General features: G+C 44.9%; 1 protein-coding gene across 2 annotated transcripts; it reads right to left on the bottom strand.

Annotated features, from left to right (window-relative positions):
* Positions 1-507: 507 nt before the first annotated feature.
* On the bottom strand, positions 508-7,927 carry LOC150065128 (procathepsin L-like). Of its 2 annotated transcripts, none has more exons than XM_090329732.1 (8): positions 7,827-7,927; positions 6,401-6,541; positions 6,016-6,138; positions 5,769-5,915; positions 3,922-4,146; positions 2,311-2,473; positions 1,763-1,877; positions 508-906 (listed from the first exon to the last, which is right to left on the bottom strand). In XM_090329732.1, exons 2-8 carry the CDS (start codon positions 6,524-6,526, stop codon positions 807-809), a joined length of 999 nt encoding a protein of 332 aa, XP_090185858.1. In that variant the 5' UTR covers positions 6,527-6,541; positions 7,827-7,927; the 3' UTR covers positions 508-806. The 2 variants fall into 2 exon arrangements, with proteins under 2 accessions (XP_090185858.1, XP_090185859.1); XM_090329733.1 differs by lacking the exon at positions 7,827-7,927 and adding an exon at positions 7,685-7,760.
* Between the last annotated feature and the right edge of the window lie 1,593 nt (positions 7,928-9,520).

Raw genomic sequence — 9,520 nt, 5'->3', positions numbered from 1 at the left:
CATCCTGAGCAGGAAAGTCTGTGAGACACTTATCTTCAAATAACCAGTAAAAGGTAGCAAGGAGAGGTGTAATTCAAATGGCAGAGTACCAGCTTTGAGGAAAAAAAAAAAAAATCAAGAAAACAAGGCCCAGAGTTCAAGTTTGGTACTGGCACGTACACGCATATACATACACACAGATAAATCTAAAACAATGCTAATACTTGAGGTATTACTTAAGCCTGTTATTATTTCCTAATGACCAAAGGATGTAATCATCATGTAAAACCACCATGATTTGTACCCACAAATATATACTATTATATGTAAATTAAAACTATGAAATACAACTGGGCTATATAAACTGACATAAAATGTGTATTTTTGTCTTAAAAAAAATCCCCAGGAGGCCAAACATCTTTTATCCTCTTCCTAATGTACCACAGACACTGTCTTCTCTTTAGACCCAATGACATTCTCTTTACGTAATTACATAAAAAGTTGCCACATTATAAACAGAAGTCCAATATTTATATACTGAACTAAATTTTATTTTTTTTAAAGGCAAAGGTTTATACATCCTTTTATAAAAGGAAAACTCAAGTCTTAGAATTAAACGTCTTCAATATCAGAAAGCTATTTATAGTAGTTTAAAAGTAGTGTTAACATTTTACTCTTGTAAAAATGTCATCAGAATTCAAATCAGTAACTTGGATCCTCAGTGATTCAAGTGTTCTGTTTTGGTTTGGACAGTTTTGAGATAGAATTCTTCCAGACATGCTGCCTTGTAAGTCCTCCATCCATGTGTTATCCATGTGTTCAGGAGCTCATACTGTGGGGTAGCTAGCTGCAGTTGCAAGTCCACAGTGGTTGTCTTTATCCCTGGCTATTTTGACAAAGCCTCCTGCACCCCATTGAGGACCCCAGCTGAAACATTTTCCATTTAACAAAAACCGAGAAAAAGAAAAAGAGAAAAGATTAGCATCATTAGCAATGGCACTTAACCTTATACATCCCCTTCCGCTTATATATAAGACTCTACTCTCCTGCTAGCACATCTATATAAGCTATATACCAGTCCCTATGGGTCCTTCATTTTCAAGAGAGGAAATAGAAAAGTCAGGTGCTCGTGTCCCTCATCTATAATCCTAAATTACTCAGGAGGCTGCAATTTGAGGATCAAGTTTCTAAGCCAGCCCAGGCAGGAAAGTCCTTGAGACTCCAATTAACTAGCAAAAAGCTGGAAGTGGAGCTGTGGCTCAAGTGAAGAATGCCAACTACAGCCAAAAAAATCCCCAAAGTTCATGGACAGTGCCAGGCCCTGGGTTTAAACCCTACGACCCACAAAAATAAATAAAAACATAAATACACAAAATCTAGACTTTAAACATACAATGTTACAGCTATATATACAAGTATGTAATTTCTTTTTTTTTTTTTTTTTTGCCAGTCCTGGGCTTGAGCTCAGGGCCTGAGCACTGTCCTTGGACTTTCTCAAGGCTAGAGCTCTACCACTTGAGCCTCAGCACCACTTCCGGCTTTTTTCTATGTATGTGGTACCAGGGAATCGAACCTGGGTCTTCGTGCATGCTAGGCAAGCACTTTAACCACTAGGCCAAACTCCCGGCCTGGTATGTAATTTCTTACTCACACATTAATACCTCTGTGCTCACTCTTAGGAAGAGAGAGCCTTCTGATATTTAAAATTTAAATGTTTGTGGACTTGTCTCTCCATGCAGAGATTCTCTTTTCAACTTAATATATAATATTTAGAATTTCATACCTGTTCTTCACAGTCCAGTATTTATCATCTGGCCCATTTCCATCAGCACCATAGCCGACAATCAGAACGCCATGATCCAGGTCCTTGCTGCTACACTGTGGTTCAAAATAAATGCCTGGGAAAGTAAGATAAAATGCCGGGGTGAGACAATTCAGTTCACATGGGTGTGACCTCCGTGTCACCTGAGCCATGTCAGTATTCAGTGACATGTCAAACAGATTCCAAAACACTCAAAGAACATTTTAAATATCTGTCCCCCCCCACCCAAAAAAAAATAATGGCCCATTAAGCACTGGTATTTCATGCCTGTAATCCCTAGCTACTTGGGAGGTTTAGACCTGAGGATCCCAGTTCCAAGCTAGCCCAGGCAGAAAAGTTTGTGAGACTTCTTTTTTTGGTCACTGGGCTTAAAGTTGGGGCCTGGGCGCTATCTTTGAGCAGTTTTGCTCAAGGATTGCATTCACTCTACCACTTTCAGCCACAGGGCCACTTCTGGTTTTCTGGTGGTTAATTGGAGGAGAGTGTCACAGTGTAAGAGGAGCACTTACCTGATTCATAGAACTGGAAGGACATATGGCTTGCATCCATAGCAGCAGAAATGGGACCCACAGTGGCCACAGCCTTCATCAGGGCCTTCTCCCTCTGAGGGATGTCCACAAATCCAGTGTCATTCGCCACAGCATAGTCAGGGTTATACTTACACTTTCCATCCTTTTAAAGTAAAAGAGGAAGAGATTTAATGACTACTTTTTACCCCTTAAGGAAAGTGTTCCAAAATCAAAACACTCAGCAATTTAGTTTACCATTAGTTGATTTGAAACTTATACCCCTTAGGTTGACTTGTACATAAGAATTATTATCTGGAGGCTGAGAGTTTGGCCTACCAGTAAGAGTGCTAGCATGCACAAAGACCTGGATTTGATTCCGGAAGTGGTGCTGTGGCTTAAGTGATAGAACTTTAGTCTTAAGAGAGCCAAAGGACAGTGGCCCTGAGGTCAAGCCCCGGGAGTGGCTTGCCTGGAACTAGTGGCTCATGCTTGTAATTCTATCTACTTAAGTGGCTGAGATACTAGAATCAGGTTCCAAGCCACTCAGGTGAAAAATTTCTAAGAGACTCTTATCTCAAATTAATCAACAAAAAGCTAAAAGTGGACTTGTGGGTCAAAGGGGTGAAGAATGCCATTACTGAAGGGAAAAGTCAAGCAAGAGTAAGTACAAGGTCCTGTGTTCAAGCCTCAGTACTTGCACATGTGTGTACATACACACACAAGAAAAACAAGAATTTTCTTGTTGGTCATGGGGCTTGAACTCAGGGCCTGGACACTGTCCCTGGGCTCTTGCTCAAGGCTAGTGCTCTACCTCTTTTGAGCCATAGCTCCACTTTGTTTTTTGAGTGATTAGTTGAAGAGTCTCACAGGGACTTTTCTGCCCAGGCTGGCTTTGAACCACAACCCTCAGATCTCAGCCTTCTGAGTAGCTAGATTATAGGTTTGAGTCACCAGCCCAGCCAAAAGGGAATTATTTTTACTGTGACAAAATTTATATTATCTGGGGCCCATAGTTTGGCCTAGTGGTAGAGTGCTTGCCTAGCATGCACACAAAGACCCAGGTTCGATTCCTCGGTACCACATACACAGGAAAAAAAAAAAAAAAAAAAAAAAACATAAAACAAAACTGGAAGTGGTGCTCAGGCTCAAGTGGTAGAGCTCTTGCCTTGAGAAAGTCCAAGGACAGTGCTCAGGCCCTGAGCTCAAGCCTAGAACTGGCAAAAAAGAAAAAAAAAAAAAGAAATTTATATTTATATTATCTGTAGGGTAGTGTAGATATTCTGTTACAAAGAAGCATAAACAGCTATATGGGAACTATAAAATCAGAAAAGGCATCTGGTACAGTACTTTAGCCACAGCTCCAGCTCTACTTCTGGCTTTTTACTGCTTAACTGGAAGAGTCTTGTGGACTTTCCTGCATGGCTGGCTTCAAACTGAGATCCTCAGATCTCAGCGTCCAGTAGCCAGGATTTTAGGTGAGAACCATCAACACAAACCCAGCAAAAGTACTAATAGTTTGGTGACTCAATTCTACCATCTAGAATGTGGTTTCTGAAAACAGTTATCTCTGACTGTTCCATTCCACACCAAACTCAAGCACTTCCATCTTACCTTGGCTTCATATGGATACGATTTCTCTGAGTCCAAGCCTCCATTTTCCTTGACATACTGGAAGGCAAAGTCCATCAGGCCACCATTGCAGCCCTGATTGCCTTGGGCATGAGAGCAGTCCACTAGATTCTGCTCACTGAGTGGGATCAGTTTCCCAGTCTTCTTGAACATCTGTCCTTCCAGGGCTCCAGTAGTACTGAAAGCCCAACAAGAACCACACTGACCCTGAAAAGGAAATAGAAAAAGCTTTTTTCTAAGACAAAGATCAGTTTAGATATCTTAACTTTTATTTATTTACTTTTTCGCGTGTGCTGGTCTGTGGGCTTGAACTTGGGGCTTGGGCATTGTCCCAGAGATTCTTGTTCTCAAGGCTAGCACTCTTATCACTTGAGCCCAAGGACACTCCTTGCTTTTTTTTCTGAGTAGCTTATTGGAAATTAGAGGTCTCACAGGGCTGGCTGTGAACTGCTACCCTCAGATCTTAGCATCCTGAGCTAGGGTTATAGACATTTTAAGTAGTCAAGTGTGTGAGGGAGCAAGCAAAACCTCAATGTTTTTGTTTTAAATAAAAGGCTAGATACTATAGCTTATTCCTGTAATCTCAGCTACATAGAAGGCAGAGATAAGGTGATCTTAGTTTGAGGCCAGCTTAGATGAGACCAATGTATCTCAAAGAACAAGCCAGGTGCTTGGCTCAAGCCTGTAATCCTAGTTACAGAGATCCTAGAGGCAGAGATCTGAGGATCCCACAGCCAGCCTTGGTAAGGAAGTTTGGGAGACTCTTATCTTTTTTTTTTTTTTTTTTGTGGGTTGTGAGGCTTGAACTTGGCCTGGGCCCTGTCCCTGAGCTCATCAGCTCAAGGCTACCTACCGCCCTATCCTTGAGCCAAGCCCCACTTCCAATTTTCTAAAGGTTAACTGGAGGCGAGTCTCAGGTCCTTTTGTGCTCGCTGGCTTTGAATCTTGATCCTCAGATCTCAGCCTCCTGAGTAGCTAGGATTATAGGCATGAGCCTTACAACCAGAGTCTTAGCTGACCTCAGGGTGAGCAGAGCAGGGCAGAGCAGGGCACGGTACACGCCTGTAATCCTAGCTACTCAGAAGGCTGAGATCTGAGGCTGGTAAGCTAGCCCCAGTTAAAGTCGGAGAGACTTATCTCCAATTAACCACCAGAAAACCAGGAAGTGGAGCTGTGGCTTAGGGGGTAAAGTGGCAGCCTTGAGCTGAAGAGCTCAGGGTGCAGGCACTGAGTTCAAGACCCACAACTGACATTAAAAACAATCTAGGCAGCACAGTGGCTCACACCTGTAATCCTAGCTACTCAGGAGGCTGAGATCTGAGGATCAAGGTTCAAAGCCAGCCCGGGAAAACAAAAGAACCAACCCCAAGACTCTTATCCCTAATTAACCCCAAAAAACAGAAAGGGAGGCTTGGCTCAAGTGTACAGCGGTAGCTTGAACTGAAGAGCTCAGGAACAGTGTCCAGGCCGAGTTCAAACCCCACGAACCACAAAAAATAAAAATATAAATACAAAAACAAAACAACAATCCAGGTGTGGTGGTATATATCTATAACTCCAGCTACTACCAGCAGAATTACATTTTAAGGTTGATCCTGGATAAAAGGCATGGATGCTATCTGAAAAACAACTAAAGTTAAAAAGAGATGGTTCAAGGGGTAAAGTGTATGCTCAGAGATCTCAAGGTCCTGAGTTCAAATCCCAGTACTACTTCCAGCCTCAAATATCAAAAATTACATGTGGCTCCATTATACCCCAAAGTAGCTATGCCAATTCCCTCCTGGATTTTCCTGTAGGCAGCACCAAGAACAAATCTGACACTTTCATACCTGATTCTTCACGGGGGTCACGTAGCCTTTTTCTGTCCAATTCACAGATTCGGGGAGCTTAAGGAATAAAGGTTCCTGAAACATTTTCCCGGGCTTGTGCTTAGAGCTCTGAAAGCCATTCATCACCTGTCTGAATTCTTCATTTGTCTTCAAAAGAAACAAAGAAGAAGTTGGAAAGGCAAGAGAGATCATTTTGTGAAGAGCTGAAGGGAATCCCCGAGGTAAGCTACGCATGTGTGACACTCACCATGTCCCCAAAGGCATTCATCTTCATGGTGAACCCACGTCTGCCTAGGCTGTATTCCCCATTATGCCTGTCAATCATTTTCATGTTCTTTTCCCAGACTGCTCTCCTCCATCCTTCTTCATTCTGGAAGCAAAACATGTAATTTCTACTTAAAACCCATGTTCACTATGAGGGTTTGCAGACAAAGATAAAAATCCATGACCAAGAATGGCACTCCATCTCCGGAAGGTGGTTCTCTTAGATCCTGAGACAGCATGGATGCTTTCTGCAATGTGCTCACAGTGGGTGCCATAATATTACTGAATGGACAAGAACTAGCTACACCCAGCCAGAGAACCCTAAGCTCTAAGAGCCATTCCCACCAGGTAATTTCAAAGGTACTGACCGAACCATATAGTCTCTTGTGCGTTGATTTCCACTGGTACCACGCTGTGTCTAAGTTCTGGTCATGTTTTGGATTAGCTGAGGCTATTCCCAAGCAAAAGGCAGCCAGAAAGAATGAAAGATTCATGGTTCAAAAAAAAACCTAGAAGAAAAGAAGTATGCATGTGTGTGTGTTGTTTACTGGGGATTGAACCCAGGGCCAAAGTACTGTCCCTTAGCTTTTCCACTTGACTATCTGATGGAAACATCGTCTTTTTATTTTTTTTTTGGGGGGGGGAGGGTGGCACAAAGAGGCGCTGTTACTGGGACTGAATGCTGTCCTTTAGGTTTTTGTTTTAAGGCTGATGTTTCTACCACTTGAGTTAACTCTGCCTCCGGCTTTTTAGTGTAGTTAATTGGAGCTAAGAAATCTGGGCTGGCTACCAGCCTCAATCTGCCTCTGGAGAAGCTGGGGATTATAGGTGTGAACCACCACCAGGGGCCGTGCAAAAGTTAACAGTAATCTTAGATATCTTCCCAATTATTAACATACAGGCAGGGAAAAGGAAAGGTGTGTGGTGGTGGGGAATAAAGCCACAAAAGGCATGAGACTCTTCCATTTTTTTTTTTTAAAGTTATTTGATTCCGCTACCGAAATGAAAAGCAGCCTGACCAAATGCTCTAAGGAATCCAAGTCAAATAAAATTTGCCACCCTGTGGGTGTTCAAGGTCCTACACAAAACCTGAATGGTAGTTGTTCCAGGCAGTTAAGGAAATGCTTCCTCCAGGTTTCTTTCACCAGACAGCACTGGGGTAGAATCTTAACTAATGACAGCATCTGGTCATGAAGTCAAGGGCAGAGGGATCCCCCCAAGAATTAGGATGTTATTGCCTACGTAATCTTGACTAAAATGCACCGCCAACCGTGTTGCGATCTGCCCTTGGCTGAACTGCGGTGTCTCAGAAGTGCCTTCCCAGGGGATTGGGGCTGGGGGGGGGGTGTCCCCGGTAAAGCACCCCCCTCCCCACCAAGGGACACTCGGAGGGGGCGCGGGGGGAGAGCACAACCCAACCACTCCCAAGGATGTTACGGCCGGCGCGGGCAGCGATGGACATCAGGACCCGCCTCCCCCTGCGCCGGCTCCTCCAGGCGCGGCCTAGGAGGGGGGCGGCCCGGAGGCCCAGGGACCCGCACCCCGCGCTCGGCCCTGTCTTACACCCCGACCTCCCCCCGCCCCCCACCATGAGCTCCGACGCTTCCCAATCGCCCTCCCCCGCGGCCAGGCCCAACTCCGGACAGACGTACCGCACCGAAGATTCCCACGAGTGGCGCCCGCGTCTTCCACGTCCCGGCAGGGGTCACCTCCCCCACCCCCCACCCCCCGACCCAAGTCCCAGCTCACCCCGCGCCGCGATGGCGTGGCTGGGAGGGGTGGGCGCTCGCTCACCTGGTGCGGCGGCCGCTGCGCACGCGCACTCCGCAGACCCAGCTTCTCCTGGGCCGCCCGAGGTCCAAGAAACTGGCCCGGCTGCGCCTGACTCCAGCTTTAAAGCCTCCAGTCCGTCGCGGGCCTGGCCACGCCCCCTCGACGCCTTCTCACGCGGTGATTAGTTATTCCCGAAGCGGGGCGGGGCCTGCGCGGCCGTCAGACTCCCAGCACGTGATACCGCCGGGTCTGGCCTGGTGTCTGGGTGGGGCGCGTCTGCCTGGGATCCCGGGTCGGTGGGCGGAGGTGGAGGCGTGTGGGGGAGGGGGAGTGTTTTAGGGTTCTCACTGGGGGGCAGGGGGGCTCTTGAGTCCAGAAAGTAGTCGATTTAAAGGGGGTTGGGGCTGGGGTGCCTGGGGAGTGGGAAATGCTCCCAGCAATCTCTTGAGTGAAGTTTCAGGGGCCCCCCTGAGTGTGGGGTTGGCCAAGATGGAGAAGGGAGTGTGATCTGGTGGAAGAATAAAGAGCCCTAGGGAGGCTGAGATCGCGGTTCAAAGCCAGCCTAGGGAGGTGAGCCTGTTATCCCTCCCCAGTGAACAAGTCAAAAGCTGGAAGTGTGGCTGTGATTCAAATGATAGAGCTCCACTCTTGGATGAGAAAGGTAAGGCATAGTGTCCTGAGTTCAAACCCCAGCATCCGTGCAAAAAAATAAATAAATAAAAATAAAGACAATTGAAACTGAGGGAAATTATTTTACTACCAACTCTGTATTATAAATGATGTCTTCTTCACCTTGCAAATACTGGTGGAATTCAACACCTTTAATGTAGTAATAGTCGTGAAATATCAGGGTTGAGATTACATAGTTTGAGGATTTGTGTGTGTGTGTGTGTGAAGAAACACAGGTAAGGCATTTAAGGAAAGTAATTCAGAAACATTTCTGAATTTCCACTTTCATTAAAGGAAATGTAGGTTTAAAAAATAGGTCTGGGATTTAGTTCGTGAAGTAGAGCATTGGAGTTCAAGCCTGAGTACATCACCCTCCAAAAAAAAATAATAATAATTTAAAAAGCCAAAGGAACAGACAAAATATACTTTAGAAAATAAATATTCCTTCATTTTCTCTGTAACTCTATTTGGGTCATTTTTTTTACCACAAAAATGATATTACAGTGCATATCAACTTATATATGTTTTACAGAAAAGTTGAGTGGTGTGTGTGTGTGTGTGTGTGTGTGTGTGTGTGTGTGTGTGTGTGTGTGTGTGTGTGTAACAGGTTCTGGGGGCTTGAATTTAGGGTCTCTTACTCTTTGCCCACAGCAGACACTCCCTCACTTGAGCTGTGCCTCTAGTTCAAGTTTTTGGTGGTCAGTGTCTCCCATAGATTGGCTTCTAACTGCAATCCTCAGAGCTCAAGTACAAACATACAAAAAACAGGAAATAATAAGATTTTTAAATATATGTACTGGCATGGGGGGCTTGAATTCAGGAGCTTGGACACTGTCCCTTATCTCTGTTTTACTCAAGGATGGCACTTTACCATTGAGCTACATCTCTACTTTCTGGCTTATTTTAGGGGGGAGGAGGGGGTGATTAATTGAAGATAGGTATGTCATAGACTTTCATTCCCAGGCTGACTTTGAATCTCAGTCTTCAGTAATTAACCTTTTAAATAGCTATGATCAGAGGCATGAGCTACTGGTACCCATCCAGTT

Source organism: Megascapheus bottae, chromosome 3, assembly GCF_031878675.1.
Source record: "Megascapheus bottae isolate mThoBot1 chromosome 3, mThoBot2.hap1, whole genome shotgun sequence".
Classification (NCBI taxonomy): Eukaryota; Metazoa; Chordata; class Mammalia; order Rodentia; family Geomyidae; genus Megascapheus; species Megascapheus bottae.
The sequence above is the reverse complement of the archived record's forward strand: the minus strand, read 5'-3'. Positions and strand labels throughout refer to the sequence as shown.

Excerpts from the sequence above, each read along its gene's own strand:
- LOC150065128 (XM_090329732.1), bottom strand. The coding sequence starts at position 6,526 with ATGAATCTTTCATTCTTTCTGGCTGCCTTTTGCTTGGGAATAGCCTCA. Across the intron at positions 2,474-3,921 it reads CGTATCCATATGAAGCCAAG|GATGGAAAGTGTAAGTATAA; the intron begins GTAAGATGGAAG and ends TTACTTTAAAAG. Across the intron at positions 907-1,762 it reads TACTGGACTGTGAAGAACAG|CTGGGGTCCTCAATGGGGTG; the intron begins GTATGAAATTCT and ends AAAATGTTTCAG.